General features: G+C 38.1%; 5 protein-coding genes across 8 annotated transcripts; 4 read left to right on the top strand and 1 right to left on the bottom strand.

The window, feature by feature from the left end:
* Window positions 1-561: 561 nt before the first annotated feature.
* On the top strand, window positions 562-3396 carry LOC133719791 (chaperone protein dnaJ C76, chloroplastic). 3 transcript variants are annotated; one of them, XR_009851464.1, is made up of 9 exons: window positions 565-843; window positions 944-1024; window positions 1204-1241; window positions 1402-1481; window positions 1567-1647; window positions 1819-1927; window positions 2124-2287; window positions 2367-2600; window positions 2809-3396. XR_009851464.1 is itself a non-coding variant. In XM_062145960.1 (8 exons), the coding sequence occupies exons 1-7, from the start codon at window positions 637-639 to the stop codon at window positions 2263-2265; spliced, it is 738 nt and encodes a 245-aa protein (XP_062001944.1). In that variant the 5' UTR covers window positions 562-636; the 3' UTR covers window positions 2266-2287; window positions 2380-2784. The 3 variants fall into 3 exon arrangements, 2 of the variants coding, with proteins under 2 accessions (XP_062001944.1, XP_062001943.1); XM_062145960.1 differs by lacking the exon at window positions 2809-3396 and having other exon boundaries at window positions 562-843; window positions 2380-2784; XM_062145959.1 differs by lacking the exon at window positions 2809-3396 and having other exon boundaries at window positions 2367-2784.
* LOC133719789 (uncharacterized) lies at window positions 3161-6871 on the bottom strand. Its single transcript, XM_062145958.1, has 9 exons — window positions 6591-6871; window positions 5892-5979; window positions 5210-5323; window positions 4797-4879; window positions 4465-4579; window positions 4223-4314; window positions 3976-4041; window positions 3686-3779; window positions 3161-3604 (listed from the first exon to the last, which is right to left on the bottom strand). Exons 1-9 carry the CDS (start codon window positions 6866-6868, stop codon window positions 3494-3496), a joined length of 1041 nt encoding a protein of 346 aa, XP_062001942.1. The 5' UTR covers window positions 6869-6871; the 3' UTR covers window positions 3161-3493.
* Window positions 6872-7089: 218 nt separating this feature from the next.
* On the top strand, window positions 7090-11726 carry LOC133721376 (kinesin-like protein KIN-14S). Of its 2 annotated transcripts, none has more exons than XM_062147966.1 (12): window positions 7090-7225; window positions 7329-7412; window positions 7582-7641; window positions 7766-7819; window positions 8221-8348; window positions 8511-8607; window positions 8693-8956; window positions 9082-9361; window positions 9748-9909; window positions 10074-10327; window positions 10415-10692; window positions 10787-11726. In XM_062147966.1, the coding sequence occupies exons 1-12, from the start codon at window positions 7219-7221 to the stop codon at window positions 11543-11545; spliced, it is 2427 nt and encodes an 808-aa protein (XP_062003950.1). In that variant the 5' UTR covers window positions 7090-7218; the 3' UTR covers window positions 11546-11726. The 2 variants fall into 2 exon arrangements, with proteins under 2 accessions (XP_062003950.1, XP_062003949.1); XM_062147965.1 differs by having other exon boundaries at window positions 8209-8348.
* A 330-nt stretch (window positions 11727-12056) lies between these two features.
* Window positions 12057-14097, top strand: LOC133722109 (probable microtubule-binding protein TANGLED). Its single transcript, XM_062148925.1, has 4 exons — window positions 12057-12291; window positions 12392-12534; window positions 12639-12712; window positions 13098-14097. The coding sequence occupies exons 1-4, from the start codon at window positions 12211-12213 to the stop codon at window positions 13907-13909; spliced, it is 1110 nt and encodes a 369-aa protein (XP_062004909.1). The 5' UTR covers window positions 12057-12210; the 3' UTR covers window positions 13910-14097.
* Window positions 14098-15742: 1645 nt separating this feature from the next.
* LOC133720390 (uncharacterized) lies at window positions 15743-16794 on the top strand. Its single transcript, XM_062146647.1, has one exon. It carries the CDS (start codon window positions 15780-15782, stop codon window positions 16758-16760), a length of 981 nt encoding a protein of 326 aa, XP_062002631.1. The 5' UTR covers window positions 15743-15779; the 3' UTR covers window positions 16761-16794.
* The last annotated feature ends 162 nt before the right edge of the window (window positions 16795-16956 follow it).

The raw sequence follows: 16956 nt of genomic DNA, 5'->3' as shown, positions 1-16956 counted from the left end.
ACCAGTACAAATCCCTGGGAAAGCTTATTTCTTATGATTTATTTATTTTACGTGAGTTCTTCTTTTGGTACTTGATTCATATTCAAAAAGAATTCACCATAACAAGACAATTTCTTAATATGAAAGTAGGAAAAAAAACTGACACCCCTAAACAAAAATAGCAAATTAGAATTGGATTAACGGAAGACAAAAATGCCAAAGATGAAAGGCCAAGTTAACATAAATTTAGGTTGCAGCCCAAATAACCTTGTATTTGGACACGGTGTTGGGCGATGCAGTCGAAACCGCAACCAAACCAATTCTTTCGGGTTTGACATATTTCAAACCGCAACCGCATTTTAAATGGGCTAAACTAATTAGTTTGGTTCCGTGTTGGACATGGATTCGCCACCGATCATAACCAATAGTCGTGACAAAAGGCAAGAAACCGATTCCACAAGGCAGCAAAAGAAACTAAGAAAGGGCCCCGTATCAAAAAAAAAAAAAAAAAAACTAAGAAAGGGCCCTGAGCAATTCCCCACCGTAGAAGGGTTTTACTTTGTGGCTGGCGTTCAGCCCACAAGGACCCATCCACTGAAACGCAGCGTTTTACACTTCTTAACTCATGGTTCAGAGTAGCAGAGCGTCACAGAAGAAATGGAACGTTTATCAATGTGCGGTTGTGTTGTTCCATTTCGAAAAGCCGTTAAAACCGTTAACCACCGCCACAACTTCAACTTCACGGTGAAGAATAGCCGCACCGGAGAGGATGCTCCCCTCTCCAGTTCTTCCTCTGCTTACTCTATTCTTGGCGTCCACCCAACTTGCTCGGCCGCCGAGCTCAAAGCCGCTTTCCGAGCCAAAGTATTATTACTACATATCCGTAACTATTTTTCTTTTTGTTTATTGAATTATGAACGATAATATGTAATATAATTGATTTAATCTGATATTATTAAAATAGGTGAAGCAGTTTCATCCTGATGTTAATAGGAATGCAAAAGGTTCTGATACCATGATCCGCCGTGTCATTCAGGCCTATGAGGTTAACTTTCTTTAGTTTTTTTTTTTTTTAGAAATTAATTTTTGTTTATTAAGGTGTGCTTGATAATGGGTTTCTTATTGCTTTTGGAGTTTTGGTATTCGAAACTTTATTCACCTGAATGAGACTCGTATATTTGAAAAGCTAGATTAGTGACATAGTTGGTGATATGATTTGTGCAGATGCTATCCAATTTCAGCCGGTCGGAGATCATCGAAGGGTAAGCTTGGTGTTTGATGTGTTTGTTTATTTAGTGCCGGTGGAAATGAGGCACATACAGTTGTTAGGATTCATAGTTTTCGTCGGTTTGGTAGTCTAATAAATATACTCTGGTTATGCAGTGCATGGCTCATTGTTTCCTGTTGTGCATGAACTTGTAGGGAATGTTTAGATCCTTTTGATAATCCAGAATGTGAAGCGTTTGATGTTTTTGTTAATGAGGCTCTTTGTGCTGGAAAAGGTAATAAAGCATTGATTCTTGTTACTATGACAGTGTACGAAGCAGTCTGGTCATCAACACTACTCTTTCTCTAAACCCTGTGCAGGTTGTCCATACTCATGTGTACAAAGAGCTCCTCATGCCTTCACTTATGCTTCAACCGGGACTGCAAGAGTGACTTCTCAAGGTTGGTTTGTTTCATTTTTGTTCTTCTAGTTTCATCTTTGTTCCTAAATGCAACGAAAGATAGAGCTTATAGTATATAATGTAAATGAATATTGAAGGATTCAATAGATGATATATAAGTTAGCCGATTTTGATGTGCTTCAGTTTGAAATCGAACTTTGTATGTTATTAGGACATGGAGAAGATTACCAAGTGCAGCTTGCAGTTGGTCAGTGCCCAAGAAGTTGCATTCATTATGTTACACCTTCTCAGAGGATTGTTTTGGAGGAGCTTCTTGACAGGTGCTTATTTTGTACATGAACTGCCTGGAAATTTTCGATCATTTACTCATTGTGGGTTCTAAATTTGATTCAAAGCTTGTAGTTAAATTGCGGATTCATGATCTTAAATTAACTTGGTGGTTAGAGTTGAATAGTATCACATTCCATATACCGTCTCATTGTTAAGTCTATCTTCCTGTTTGTCTTCATTTTGTAGCATCTTGAGCCAACCTTATGATAGTTCAGCCGAGGCAGATCTGCTATACTCTCTTATAGTTAAAGCCAGGTTTGAGAACAATCGATATCAAAAGCCAAAGAAGCAACCCAAAGCTTCAACACAACATGTAGATTGGTTTTGACCCTGTGATTCTACAACTGAAGGTATGCGTTATTGTAAGCTTCTGCTCATAGGTTGAATGGTTCACATCAGATTTGATTTTTGTTCATTACCATTTTTCAGGATTTAATTTCAGATGGTGAATCTGAATATGGCTCTGCTTTGTCAGCATTTCATACAAATGAAATGTACCAGCATTTCATCGATCCTAAACCTGGTGTGACATACAAGCTTTATACTCTAATATCAAGAGGATTCATGAGATCAGATGGAATGGATTGCTAGAACATATACCGGATCGAAGACCCTTATTTATGACGACATAAATACAAACCTATTTAGAAGTCAGAAGAGAAGGTATAATTTCCTTTCATCGAAAACAATGGCAATGTAGTCTATGTTTTCTCGCTGAAACGATTACGTACAAAGCCATTCATACAGAGTTACAGACTGCACTCAGTTTTTGCTTTTTAGTTATTTGTCATGTATACCAGTTACTTTGCTAAATAGAAGGCATATAAGTATCTCTGTCTTAAAGCTAGCTTATTATCTCCCCTTATTGTAGGAGTATTTTAAGCATCTCTGGCTTATAGGCCCGGCGGTGAAGTATTTTGTCCATGAATCATTAAAAACACCAGAGTTGCCATTCACCCAATATATAAGCACTTTTTTTTAATAAATGGCTGGTGCGGCTGCCCTCAAGCCTTGATTAATGAAACTGTCGAATACAAGGGGGGGACTATCACCTTTCCCGGAAATAAGAACAACGGATTCTTTCCACAGAGCAAGGCTAGCATGGAATCGATCAATGGTGAATGACACACTCTTCGGAATTGATATCTCATGAAATAGCTCAGCACTCGTATCGATGGAAAGATTGACTTTCTTTTCTAATTCATTCTTTTCCTGAGCATAGATTAGTGCATGCCAATAATAAATTCCATTGAAGCATAATTCAAAAGAAGGAATCCATGTTACAAAGCATTTTGTATCCATGTTGACCTCTCTCCAATAATGAGCACCCAAGTTGTATACCTCTGCTCTTGAAGGGTGCACCTGACCAAAAAGCTACAATACAGACAACCTTGTAAACTGCTTTGGGAGCATAGATGATATGGTTTGCAAACTTCAATTTCAGGAGCTTTTATGTTTCTATATTTGGCTGCCATAGTTTCCTATGGGTTTGTGTACATAAGATATTGCACAAAACGTATTATAATGTAGGATAGCTCAAACAACAGTGACAAAGTCTATTTTGAAATGATCCTCATAAATCGGTTCATTGAAGAGAACATCCCTGCTGCTTTATCAAACAAAGATGGGCCCTGCTCTGAATCCTCTTGCATATTTCCAAATATCATCTGCAAAAGATCAAATTAAACCCATTACCTTCTAGTTTGTGCACATTGTGTAAATTTGTTCAACTGTTAGCAACAACTGACCTCAAGGTCTTCAGCATCAGGACGGCTCAGGAGCTCTTTTGCAAGTAGATATCTGTTTGGTCTATCCTTATCATCGAAGAATACCTTCCATGACCTGGTAAATGACCAAGGAAAAAACCAAGGCAACAAGAGGAAGATTCAGTCAGGTCTTTAAAGCTTAAATCACTATTCAGATAGTTTATGGCTTCAGTATTAGTCTCTACTAATAGTCTGGAATGGAATGGTAAATTACCACAGACCAAAGAACCATCAAAATGTTAAGAATTCAATAAGATGTTTAAATTTCTTACCCTGGATAGCACCTAAATACAGCACCGGATTCCATAGGCCTCATTGAGTAGACCGTCGTAAAAGTGCTGCACAGCAATTGCACAAGGAAAAAGTCAAAAGAAGAACAAACAGAGGGGCTAAGCAGGCAGTTACTGAGTAAATAACAGAAAATCTCAGCAGGGACACAGCACACTTAGCAGTAGAAACAGCTAAATAGAGAAAGATACAAATAACCACATATCAATGCACAGAGATACTGAAGTATACCTCAGAAAGTACCGCCTTAACTTTCGTACATTAAATCCAACTCCAACATCCTCACTGATGAGACGTGGGTTCCACATGATTAGAGGCCTTGGCTGCGAATCTCAAGAATATTAGATAATAATTCTTGCCACTTTGAGGTGCACTAGAGAAAAAAACAAATGATCCAAAAAAAAAGTAACTGGTATATGAAATATTCCAAATGGATGCTTTAAGTAAATTTATTTTTTGAAGCTATAATTTACCGGATCATCTGAAAGACTGGCTGCAAGTCTCTCTACATATTCCAACATCTGATAATCAGGAACAATCATAACCACAATCTCATCTTCACTTGTTATGGGTTTCCGGTCACTTAAGCTGGATATAATGGGCCAGAAGATTGTATTAGAATGAGGCACAAGTTTTGATATATGAATGTGGGATGAAAAGAAGTAAAAACCATATATATATTAGGACTGATACCAAATAGGAGCATTTTATTTAGCAAAATGATAAACATATGGCATGCACTGCCATATTCAACTGAAAAGTATTACTAACCAAAGTAAACATATACTTGCATGGTATAAATTACCTGGCGAATCCAAAAGCAGCATCTGTCCACTTATATTTTAGTAGTGCTGCTGCTCCAGCATCAGGAAATACAGCTTTAACTCTCTAGCAAATAAATTAGTATACTTATCAACAGATATTATATAATGAGTAACGTAAACTATAGTATATTTAAGCAAATTTGAAGCCATGTTCATTTCTTAAAACAAATTGCTTGCACTGGAAGTGGTAATATATATGTAGGCAATGGACATATAGTAAAAAGGTCTTTGCCTTTGGAAAAAAAAAAAAAAAAGTGTATCAAGCAATTATGTATCCAGATTAGGTAAAACAGATTTGTTGAACATATGTATCAAGTCGCCTTATCGTAATTTTCTACCTAGAGTAAATATGATGTACTAAAGTTCCTTAAATAAAGAAACATTTTCAACTAACCTCACATCCAGTTTCCTCTATAAGGGTATCCAGGAAAACCCTTGACAACTCCCAGAGCTCAGCTTGTGCCCCTTCTTCATCTAGAAACTGCAGCTGGGGAATTAAAAGCTCAACCTGCGAAAAGAAAATGAGTTTATAAAAGGGCCAAGTGTGGGCAGGCAAGCAACTGAATAGATGATGTGCTCAAGAATTAAAGCATGCAACCTCCATTTTGACATAAATTTTCCTCTCAGGCTAAGATTTTTTTGTTTGTTTTTTTAACATTCTCTCAGGCTAAGATTAAACTGTTTCAGTTATGTGAAAGAAGGACATTCCTATTTCTTTTGAACAGTTAAATTATTTAACTAAGCCAGATTTACACTTTACCAAAGACACCTTTAGCTAATTTTGCAAATAGTAGATGGAAGCAAAGTTTACTTTAAACTAAGGAACAGCCAACAGCAGAACTAACAGATCATCAACAACCATAATTCCAAGTACTATACTCAAGTAAGCTAGATCTTCCTTTTGATGTTTATAGATCTTAGATTAGTATATAAAGCTTCTCCAAAAGCTCAAAATTTACATAATCAAAGTTTCTTTTCTTTGTCTGATCATACAAAAATAGTAGCCTTCAAGTGGAGAGCTACACATGATAATTCCTACATGTATGAATAAGATGACATTTTCTCATGCCACGTACTATGGCTCTCAGTCCTCCTGAAGAAACAAATGATGCACTTGCTTCACCCGATTGACGGACTGCACCCTCCAAGTCCGAAGGCAAGCAGCTGCATCATTAAATGAATTACATCAATGCCTTCCTTTCGATCACTCCGCCAACCATTTCCAAACAACATAATATAAATGCATGAATATAACTGAAATCTCAATCCACAATTAACTACTCATAACATGCACTACACATTCAAATGTACGTTGCTGCACAACAATGCAAGCTGGATCCCATGAACATGCTAAACCCAAATTCTCTAAATCTAACTTAAGTAGTCCAAATGTCCAATCCTAAAAAAATCAACTGGAAAGTAATAGAAACCAGACTCTAGCTCAGGTACATAAAATTGAGCTTCCACAAGGTATCTGACCTGTCTAGTCTACACAATTACTTAATTCTCATCTCATTTGGCCACACACAGACCACCACATATAGTACACAGTAAAATGCATAAGGAACACAACTCAATGAATCCATTTACTCGGTTTCATCCTAACAACCTTTAATTCACCATCCAAACACAAATGGGTATATCACCATTTTCCCTTATACATTCATTACTTTGCCCTCCACATATGTCCATAATACATCAAAGCTGTATAATTTATAAAACCCAATAGCAAGTAACACTAGGACAATCAAAAGTAGACCAAGCTAATTACTAACCTGTCATCTTCTTCCTGCTCACCATCTTCCTCAACTTCTTGTAAAGATGATGATGGCATGTTGGTCTCTTCAAGATTGTCCTCAGCTTGGAACTTTTCAAACTTGGCACATATTCTTGAGCTACTACTAGACCAAGCTTTGGTGACTGTAACTCCATTGCACCCATTAAAGCCAGACCCAGAAAAAGCCAAGGGCAAGCGTGTGGCTGAAGTTGAACTGGGTTTTGAAGAACTGGAGCTGCAGAAGTAAAACAGGGAACTTGGGTACGTGGAAGCCATGAATGAACTTTTAGCCACTGGGTAGCTGATAATGTCTTAAGCAAAAAAACGACACGTCGTTTTTAAATGGGCCGGGTGGGTCGGGTTTTGGAATTGGGCCGTTTCCGAAATTTAAAAAAAAAAAAATGTCCAGAAGCTTTTCTTGATAGCCGTTAGAGAGAAAGAGCTGCTTATATGAAATCTGACGGCTCAGATTCACTCAAATTCAAAATTGCTTCCAATCTAAACCCTACCCCTCGTTTCCCCCAAATCAAATTCACAAACCCTCTTTCTCTCTCTTACGCTCTCTCTCTAAAACTCTCTCTCTCTCTCTCTAGAATTCACCAAATCGCAATCTTGCTCTTGAAGCCATGACTGGTACTGCTCTATCTTCTCTCTAGATTTTGTTTTTTTGATTTGGTTTTTGAAATCGGTGAGCGGAAATGGTAGTAACGACGACGTTTTGATGCTTCCTGTTCAGATCTAATGGCGGAAATGATCCCGGAAAACTGCGACGGCGCTGCACCGGATCACAATGCGAAGCCGTCTTCAACCTCCGAAACAGGTTTGGGTCTCTTACGCGGTTCAATTTTCGTTTATTTTGGATTTTTGAATTTGCAAGAAAATGTTGAATTTGAGGTTCGGGTGCGGTTATTACTGTAATTTTCAGTTCAAGAAAATGTGGAATTGCGGACCTTTCTGATTGAATTTGATTTTTTTTTTTTTTGTTCCAGTTCAAACCCTAGAGACTGTGAAGAGAGAGAGCGAGTTGGATGGTGATGTCAGTGACAAAGGTGAGTATTCCTTTTTTTTTTTTTTTTTTTTAGTATTATTTGTTTGAATTTCAATTTTATTTTACAGTCCAAGAAAATGTAGAACTGGGGACCTATCTTATTAAATTCAACTTTTTTCTTGCAGTTCAAACCCTAGATACTGTGACGGACGATTTGGACAGTGATGTCACTGGTAAAGGTGCGTTGATTCTATAATTCTTGGTTTTTTTTTTTTTTCGTAAGAAATTACCGGAAGTGGTTGATTTTCATTTTGGTCTTTCTTTGTTGAATTGCATTAGTCTTGTTTGGTTGCTGGGGAAATGGAAAAGATGAGTTTTGAATCCCGTTGTCTATGTCATATTGGCTTCCAGAAAGTGAAGAATTAGACTTGGGCCTAATTAAGTAATTAGTATTGTTAGATATGAGCTGAGGTTAATGACCTTTATCTCCATAACCATCACAACATTTCTCAGCAACTAGACAGCAAACACACACCTGCACGCACAACACACGCTGGGCCTCTTTTGCAGAGGCATATACACCTATTGCTTCTGTAATGTACGTACGTTGATTGGTTAAATATTTCAGATGATGCTGCAGAACAAGTTGTGGGAGTTTCTGATTTGATTGAGGAGAGTGGTATGTCAATTGAAACTGAAGCTTCCCCATTTCAGGGGGCGACCCTTCCAATTTTGCAGAAGATCATTGATTTGAGTGCCAAAATGAAGGTGAACTTTCAATATTATTTGCATATTTCTTTTGTTTTAGATTCTAAATATTGACTGAGAAAGGGTACACTGTGGGTCAGCACCTGCATTAAATGATTTTGCTTTTTCTCCAGTACGGCTGCCAATCTAATTCCTTCCTTTTTACTGTATTTCTATGTTTAGGACTTGAAGAAAGATCATACTGTCTTGTCTGATGAAGTCAAGCAAATGACGAGTTCTATTCCAGACCCTGAAGTTCTGAAAACTCTTCAGCTGCTAAGTAAGTCTTTAGAATGATAACTGGTTTATGTTCCATCTTTCCTTCTTTCTTTGATTGTTATTGGTTGTTCCTTCTGGTGCCCTAGGTACTGAACATGAACGTTTGAAGAAGAAGTACCTTGCTGAGTCCTCTGAGCGGAAGCGACTATACAATGAAGTGATTGAGCTCAAAGGAAATATCAGGGTTTTCTGCAGATGTAGACCTTTGAACCAAAATGAAATTTCAAATGGATATAATTCCGTTATTGAGTTCGAATCCTCCTTAGATAATGAGCTGCAGGTCCTTTCCTCTGATTCTTCAAAAAAGCAGTTCAAGTTTGACCATGTGTTCAGACCCGAGGACGACCAAGGTATTTGAGAACTCGTACTGATTTGATTATTTGTACAGGCTAATACTTTATAGATGACTTTTGTTACAACAAATAATTGTTAGACAGATTTTGTGTCACTGATTCTGATTTTTACAAATATGCAGAGACTGTTTTTGCTCAAACTAAACCTATTGTCACCTCAGTGTTGGATGGGTTTAATGTGTGCATATTTGCCTATGGACAAACTGGAACTGGTAAGACCTTTACAATGGAGGGAACTCCTGAAAACAGGGGTGTCAACTACAGGACTCTAGAGGAGTTGTTTCGGATTTCAGAAGACAGAGGTGGTTCCATGCGATATGAATTATCTGTTAGCATGCTTGAGGTTTATAATGAGAAGATAAGGGATCTCTTGGTAGATAACACCAACCAACCCACTAAAAAGTGAGTTTTCTTCTGCTTACATCTTAACTGAATACCTTGCTATCTTGCATTTAGTAAACTATTGATTAGAATCAAGTTTGGATTCTGTAAGATGTTGAAGAACCAGACAGCTATTGCATTTTAAATGAACAGTATGTGTGAAAGGCAGAAGAATGACAAGATGCACTGATGGTTGATATGCTGCGATTAGAAGAAAAGAAAAAAGTTACTAATAAGGAAATAATAGCAATGTTATTATTTTTTTTCAAAGATAGACTTGCATAACAATTGTTAAAAGCTCTCTGACATACACCCAATACTTCCATGGTTTTCAAGCAATGCTGGATCTTGGAAGGAATAATCCTTTATTTGTAGAGATGTACTTATTTTGTGTTATGTGAACAAAGGTTGGAAATTAAGCAAGCTGCAGATGGAACCCTGGATGTGCCAGGACTTGTTGAACCTCATGTTAATGGGTTTGAGGAGATGTGGGAACTGCTGAAGTCTGGAAGCCGCGCCAGATCCGTTGGATCAACCAGTGCTAATGAGCTGAGCAGCCGGTCTCACTGGTACTTTTCATGCCACTAAAATATTTAAGTTTCAGATTTTGGCTTTGTGTCTACAAATGAATCGAGATTGTCTATGAAAATATAATGCAAAATTGAATCTTTCAAATTATGATGAATGTCATAAGCATGCGGTAATCTAATTTCCATTGATTTCTTTGCTGTAGCTTGTTGCGAGTGACTGTTAAGGGGGAGAACTTGATAAGTGGGCAAAGGACTAGGAGTCAACTGTGGCTAGTAGACTTGGCTGGTAGTGAGCGTGTGGGGAGGATTGAGGTTGAAGGGGAAAGACTGAAGGAATCTCAGTTTATAAATAAATCTCTCTCAGCCCTTGGCGATGTAATCTCATCCCTTGCTTCTAAAACATCCCATATTCCTTACAGGAATTCAAAGCTCACTCATATGCTGCAGAGCTCTCTAGGTATGCCTTTATTGTAGGTTTTACTTGATTTGAGTGGCTTTTCTAAATTTTTCTTCATGCACAATGTTAATGAAATTTGAATTGCAGGAGGAGATTGCAAAACCTTGATGTTTGTCCAGATCAGCCCAAGTTCCTCAGATTTAGGAGAAACACTGTGTTCCTTGAATTTTGCCAGCCGAGTCCGAGGAGTTGAGAGTGGCCCAATTCGCAAACAAGCAGACCTCACTGAGCTGCTCAAGTACAAGCAATTGGCAGAAAAGGCTAAACATGACGAGAAGGAAACAAAGAAACTACAGGATGGTTTATCGGCTGCGCAGTTAAGGCTAGCTGCAAGAGAACACATGTGCAGAAATCTTCAAGAAAAGGTAATATATATTATGACAGAGGAAGTTGATTTCTTGAATTTCTTCTCCAGTATTTTGATCACTTTATTCATAATTTAACAACTGAATTTGATAGGTCCGAGACCTTGAGAACCAATTGGCAGAGGAAAGGAAGACCAGACTGAAACAGGAAACTAGAGCTTTCGCTACTTCTGCATCAACATCATCCTGGAAACAAGGAGCACAGAAGGGTGTTGCAGAGAAGAAGCCACCATTGGCTCCCAACAAATCAAGGCTTCCGCTGCGAAAAATTAGCAATTTCTTGCCCCAGCCATCAGCTTTTCCACCCAAAAAGAACAGCTACTCAACTTCTGCTGTCCCACCTCCTATGGATGGCAAAGAAAATGTTTCAACAACGTCAGGAGCAGCAAGAAACACCAGCCGCCTTATTTTACCAAAACGAATGTCCATTGCTGTGAGACCTCCGCCTCAGACAACAACCACAACAGCACAGCAGGTTCGTAAGCCTAAGAGACACTCCATTGCTACTCTTCCTAACCTTCGGCCTGAGCCAAACTCTTACATGGCTACGCCCCTCAACAACAACACCTCTGCCTCTCGGTTCAACAATGGCAGACCCTCATTTGTGCCGCGAAAGAGATATTCAAGGTTGTTCTCTCCAATGGAGTTGAAGACAGCAGCAGAGACAACTCCAATTGCCATGAGGAGCAGTAGTAAGTTCATGGGCAGCCCCCCAGCACAGCAGACTAGTTCATTCAAATCAAGGCCTCCCACAGCCATTGCATTGCAGCGAAAACCAGTAATTTGGAGTCCGCTAAAGTTCATAAAGAACAGGAGGCCATCACTGGCTCTGCCCTCTAGAGTGGAGATGTAGTGAATAAACTAGTTTGTTGTCACATTGTCTATATTGTCAAAAACCTTGAAACAGTAAACCCTTTCTTTCCTGCTCTTCTGGTTACCTCATAACTTTTGTGATAGTACTTGAAATGTATGCTTCTTGCCTACCATTGATTGATTCAATATGAAATCCTTCAGAGTTTTTGTTTCCCTCCCAATCATCCGACTGTCCAAGCATTGCTTCTTTTTATAACATTGTCTGTGTGACTTTTTGTGTTGAATGAAAAGAGACCCAGAAAGGCAATGAACCCTTTGTCTTCGAATTTCAATCTCACATTTCTAGATTATACCATATGAGAGAGAGAGAGAGAGAGAGAGAGAGAGAGAGATGATTAAAGGGTACCGACCCTTATCTATATGCAATAAAGAGATTGGCTTCAAAAAGAGGGAAAATGAATATCTAAATAAAAAAGTAGCCGTTTGTGATAAATTCGACCGTTGGACCCCAAAAGAGGAAGAGAAGAAAACAACAAGATCCGTTTCTAAAGTGGTTGTGTTTCCAGCCGTTTTGACTTTTCACTTCGGAGACAAACTGGAAAAACGAAACTGAAAGAAACCCCCCACTTCATCTGTATTTAGAGAGAGAGAGAGAGAGAGACCCACTTCAACTTTGTGTTTCTCTTCCATTACACCCAACTCAAAATGGTTGCTAAAACCCCACCAAAGCAGAGGAAGATGGTAGCCCCTCTCAATCCAGCTCTGCTTAGAGAAACAGTGAAGAAGGTGAGCTACATTTCTTTCATTTTTAGTGGAATTTGAAAGTCTCTGATGAAATTGTATGTGTTTGATTTAATGGGTGTGTGTTACTTTTTTGGGTCTGAAGGTGGATAGGTGTATGGCTAGGTTGCAGGAGCTACAGTACACAGTGACAGGTGGGACGAAGGTGATCTCGGGAGTGAGTCTCAGCCCGAGAAGTACTAGAGCTTATCTGAGGACTAGTCTTAGATGCAAACAAGAATCTGCAAGGTAAAACAAGAAAGGTTTAAGCTTTTGATTTTGGGTTTTGAGCATTTGGTTGGTTTTGGTGAGTTTTGATGTGGGAATTGAAATGGGTCTTTTGCTGTGTGAAGGATTAAAGGTTTGACGCCGAGGAAATCTCCGGTGGGGAAGTTTCCGGCTGGGAAGTCTCCGGCAAAGTCAGCAGGTAACTTTCTCTCTGTGAATCCACAAGCTGGGTCAAACAGGTTTTGATTTTTGTGTTTGATTTCTTAGTTTCAGGTATTTGGTCACTGTTTGTAACATGGGTTACTTCAAAATTGATTTTGATGAGTTTCCTAATAATTTGATTGTTGAATATAACATGGGCTGTGTTCAAAATTGAAACTTATCACTTGGAAACCAGATAGAGAAAGGTTTTGTTGAATTGGGTTTTGTTATTTGGTATTTCTTTTCTTGATTTCAGGTAGTTGGTTAACTTAATTAGCTCATTTCATAACTGAGGTCACATTCAAAACTGGAAATCTATTTTGGAAATCAAATTTGAGCAACATTTTGGTGAATTGCCTGACAAATTTCACTGTTATATTCAGGGGAATGGCAGAGAATGTCACTGCCGGCAATGCTGCTCAGCGAAACAGTCGGAGAAATTCTTCATTCAAGTCAATTTGCAAGAGAAATAGTAGCATCAGTCCCCAAGAAAACCACCATAGAAGACCCCAAAACCCCAATGACCCAACAGAGGAAACAGAGACCGCCCCCTGAAAACACAGAGCTCAGGGCCAGAAGAAAGAAGGAGAAGCACAACAAATCTCAATCCAACCGATCAGAATCCGGCTCCCCGGTGCTCCAACGAGCCCGGTCCCGAATTAACTTCAAGGTTTCTCCTCCTAAGAAGAGAGAGATAGAGAGAGAGAACACCAGATACTTGGCAAACAGAGTGTCTCCCAAAAACAGACCATGGGCTAAAAAGAGTGTATTGTTTCCCAACCCTTTGTTTTCGGCCACAGATACTTCACCTCAGCAAAAGAAGTTTTGTAGAACAAGGTCACCAATGATTGGAAGAAGTACTAACAATACTAAACCTCAGACTCAGCAGATTCAGACTCCACACAAGTTCTTGATCAAGTCTCCAGCTTCGGCTTCAAAGTTCCAGGTCAAGATTAAGAGCCCTCCATTGGTTTCTTCTCTTTCGCCAAATAAGGCCAAGAAGTCTCCGAAGAAATCTGCTGTCTCGAAACTGCGGCGGTCATTTTCTCCGTCGAGATTGGCTACTAGATTGGTGTCTCTGTCTCCATTGAAGAGCAGGAAGAGTGTGCAGAAGAGTGAAGGACTAATAATGCCGGGTTTGAAACAGCGTCCAACTTCCTCAATGCCACTGGGAGTTTCAGCTCGGAGGAATTAAACATGTTTGAGATTACATACTTGTATGGATTGGTTTGGGTTTTGTGATTGTTTGAGATCAATATATGTCAATAGTTTCATTGATTATTTGTTTATGGGTGATGTGAATTTGTTGTCATGTATAAGGTGAAAAATTCAGTAACTCATAGGGGACTATTTCTGGAAAAATCTTACCTTGTTTGAATTATATCTTCCTTCCTTTTTCTCTTTTTATTTATTTTTTTCTTTCTTTCATTTTCGTGTAGGGTTTTCATTAACTTTGAAATATAGTTTATTCTCATTTCTGGAAAAATCTTACCTTGTTTGAATTATATCTTCCTTTTTCTCTCTTTTAAATTTTTTTTTTTCATTTTCGTGTAGGGTTTTTTGAAATCATTTTCGGATATATATATATATATATAGCCCTTCTTGGCTGCGGATATCCGCACCTAAGCAAAAGGTGCGGATTTCCAGTTTTTCCCCACTTTCCGATCATATTTTCACATCTTAACCGTTCTGTTTTTAGATCCTAATGTATAGATCACTTCTGCAAATTTTCAGCCAATTTGATGATCGTTAAGGCATCCAAAACTGCAATTTACCATTACAAACACGAACGGTTCCGATTCGACAGATTCGATTCATTCGTGTAAATTGCAGTTTTGTTGAGCTTACCTTGTTCTCTTTAGTTTTGTCAAGCTTCATTTCTTGATGTAAGATGTCAACTTTTGACTAAATACTTTATTAAGAGGATAATTTTCACCTAATTAGTAACTAAAGAAGAAAATTATGTTCAACCATTATTGGATGTAAATCTAATGGTGAAAAACAAATCAACATTTGTTGTTCAATACATCCAACATTTGATGCAGACCTCTTTGTAAGTACTAAACCTGTCAATGAACCAGATTTTGATCTAATCCGTGGTTATTAAATGAGTTTGGATTGAAAATTTGATCCGTTGATCTAATAATAGTCCAGATTTGTTAATCCGTTAATCCATTTATTTAACGGATCAAATACAGATCTAGGTTGATTCAATTAATGATCCGGTACGTTGTCATAATCATATAATACATAAATACAATATTTTACTTGTCTTAGTGTATTATTCTAACTAGTATTTTGGTTATTTTGATTCAGTATTCGGTAATACTCTTATTTTGTTTCAATGTTCTATGGAGTATCCTGATAAGAAACTAATTTGTTATTTAAAATATAAGAATATTCATTATAATAACCGGATCGGACTGGTGGATCGGGTATCCGTTAATCCGTTGGATACTGATTTGAATTGAGTTATTCACGACCGTATGGCTATCGGATTGAGTCGGGTTAAATTTTCTTGTTATTAAACTTATTCAGATTTAGATCGATTCGCTCCAAATCCTGTCCATTTACAGGTATATTTCTAAGTTGAATGTCATGTTTTTAATTACAAGATACCTAATTATTGTGTAACTAAAAATAAATAAATAAAATATTCAAGTTCGGAAATTTTTACATATCAAATGTTCACAAGAAATGAACCATTTTTTGCTTTTGTGTAAATTGTATTTTTTTTATTTATCTTTTTTTTTATTATTTTTTTTAGATAAATTTGATTTAATGAAGTTTACCGAAATAAAATGCGAAATGTTTAGGGCGCCACTGGGAAACTAAAGCCTACACCCATTAGGAAACCGACTAGGAAACTAAAAGCCTAAATCGACTAGGAAACTTAAGCTTATTTCCCTCACCCGTTGGTATTATATATAGAGACTAAAAACCTCTTTTCAAAAAAAAAAAAAAAAAAGAGACTAAAAACCTTCCTTTCTTTTCTATTCTCAAACCGTTTCCTACTCTCAAACTAGTTTCTACCCTCATTTTCGTTCTCAGACTATTCCGAAAAGATGTCGATGACGACGATGGGTGTTGCAGGTAACATGGGTATTCCTGAACTCCGGCAAATTCTGAAAGAGCGATACAGAATTGCTAATAACATGAAAAGCTGCTCGGCTGAGATGAAAGAGACCAAGAACTCATCCTTGTTTGGATCCTTGGAGTACTCTCTTTCACAAAGACTGATCGACGAGAGTAAAGCTCTTATGCCGGAGATGATCAATATTCTGGATAAGACGAACAACAATGATCATCAAAAGCCCACAAAAGCAACAAAGCAAAATTCCGGTGTGGATTTGAAGCTTCAGCGAGCTAAGAAGGTGAAGGAATCGCGTGATTACTCTTTCTTGTTATCAGAGACTTCAGAAGTTCCGAAGATTTCAAAAGCGTCACCACCAATGTCTATTCCTAAAGCTGATGGTAATGGGATCCCAAAGAAGAGTCATGATAAGGCGTCTTCTCTGAAACCAAAGAAGAGTGGTGATGATAACAACAAGTCCAAAGTCTCCTCGGCAAAGTCAGAGTCTTTTTCGAAAGATTCAGTTCTGGTTTCTGGTTCAGAGAGTTTGAAGTCTCGGCCTCGTGAGAACATGGTGACAAAGTCACAAGTTTCATCTGCAAAGCGAAGCTTGAACCCGAAACAAGCAGAGCTCTGTAACACAAAAGTGATGCCGAAAAAGGAAGGTCCTTGCCTGAAGAAAAAAATGATCAAGAAACGCCGAGTCGAAGAGGACTTGGGGGATGATGGCAATGTAGACTTTTCTTCACTAATCCAAGATATTATGGGGAGAAGAGGAAAGAGGCAATACAGGAATTATGGTGACGACGGCGATGATCGTGCTATGGTGTCTGGCTTTATTGATATTCTGAAAGAAGAGAGGAGGAGTGCAGAGATTGCGAGGAAGGAGGATGCAATAGAGGCTCTAAGGCTTGAGCAAGAAGCCAAAGAAGAGAGGTTGAGCATAGCAAAGAAGCAGAAGTTGAAGAATTAGATGTTAGGATTTGACTTCGTAGTGCAATTTGTAAGTTGCTTGTTAATGAAAACCAATTTGAATCTGAATGAATTTGTTTGTACAAATTTCCACTCCTTTTGCTTATTTCTCTCCAAAATTAGATTGGTTTGCTTAGATTTTGAATGGGTTTGGGTCGATTTTACAGTTGAGACTTGAGATGTCTTTTTCGCTGACA

Source organism: Rosa rugosa, chromosome 7 (genome assembly GCF_958449725.1).
Source record: "Rosa rugosa chromosome 7, drRosRugo1.1, whole genome shotgun sequence".
NCBI classification, from domain to species: Eukaryota; Viridiplantae; Streptophyta; class Magnoliopsida; order Rosales; family Rosaceae; genus Rosa; species Rosa rugosa.
The sequence above is the reverse complement of the archived record's forward strand: the minus strand, read 5'-3'. Positions and strand labels throughout refer to the sequence as shown.

Excerpts from the sequence above, each read along its gene's own strand:
- LOC133719791 (XM_062145960.1), top strand. The coding sequence starts at position 637 with ATGGAACGTTTATCAATGTGCGGTTGTGTTGTTCCATTTCGAAAAGCC. Across the intron at positions 844-943 it reads AAGCCGCTTTCCGAGCCAAA|GTGAAGCAGTTTCATCCTGA; the intron begins GTATTATTACTA and ends TTATTAAAATAG. Across the intron at positions 1,928-2,123 it reads TTGGAGGAGCTTCTTGACAG|CATCTTGAGCCAACCTTATG; the intron begins GTGCTTATTTTG and ends TTCATTTTGTAG.
- LOC133719789 (XM_062145958.1), bottom strand. The coding sequence starts at position 6,868 with ATGGCTTCCACGTACCCAAGTTCCCTGTTTTACTTCTGCAGCTCCAGT. Across the intron at positions 5,980-6,590 it reads GAGCAGGAAGAAGATGACAG|CTGCTTGCCTTCGGACTTGG; the intron begins GTTAGTAATTAG and ends TTAATGATGCAG. Across the intron at positions 5,324-5,891 it reads CAGGAGGACTGAGAGCCATA|GTTGAGCTTTTAATTCCCCA; the intron begins GTACGTGGCATG and ends TTCTTTTCGCAG.
- LOC133721376 (XM_062147965.1), top strand. Across the intron at positions 7,820-8,208 it reads CAGTGATGTCACTGGTAAAG|ATGATGCTGCAGAACAAGTT; the intron begins GTGCGTTGATTC and ends TAAATATTTCAG. Across the intron at positions 8,608-8,692 it reads GAAAACTCTTCAGCTGCTAA|GTACTGAACATGAACGTTTG; the intron begins GTAAGTCTTTAG and ends CTGGTGCCCTAG.
- LOC133722109 (XM_062148925.1), top strand. The coding sequence starts at position 12,211 with ATGGTTGCTAAAACCCCACCAAAGCAGAGGAAGATGGTAGCCCCTCTC. Across the intron at positions 12,292-12,391 it reads TTAGAGAAACAGTGAAGAAG|GTGGATAGGTGTATGGCTAG; the intron begins GTGAGCTACATT and ends TTGGGTCTGAAG. Across the intron at positions 12,535-12,638 it reads TGCAAACAAGAATCTGCAAG|GATTAAAGGTTTGACGCCGA; the intron begins GTAAAACAAGAA and ends TGCTGTGTGAAG.
- LOC133720390 (XM_062146647.1), top strand. The coding sequence starts at position 15,780 with ATGTCGATGACGACGATGGGTGTTGCAGGTAACATGGGTATTCCTGAA.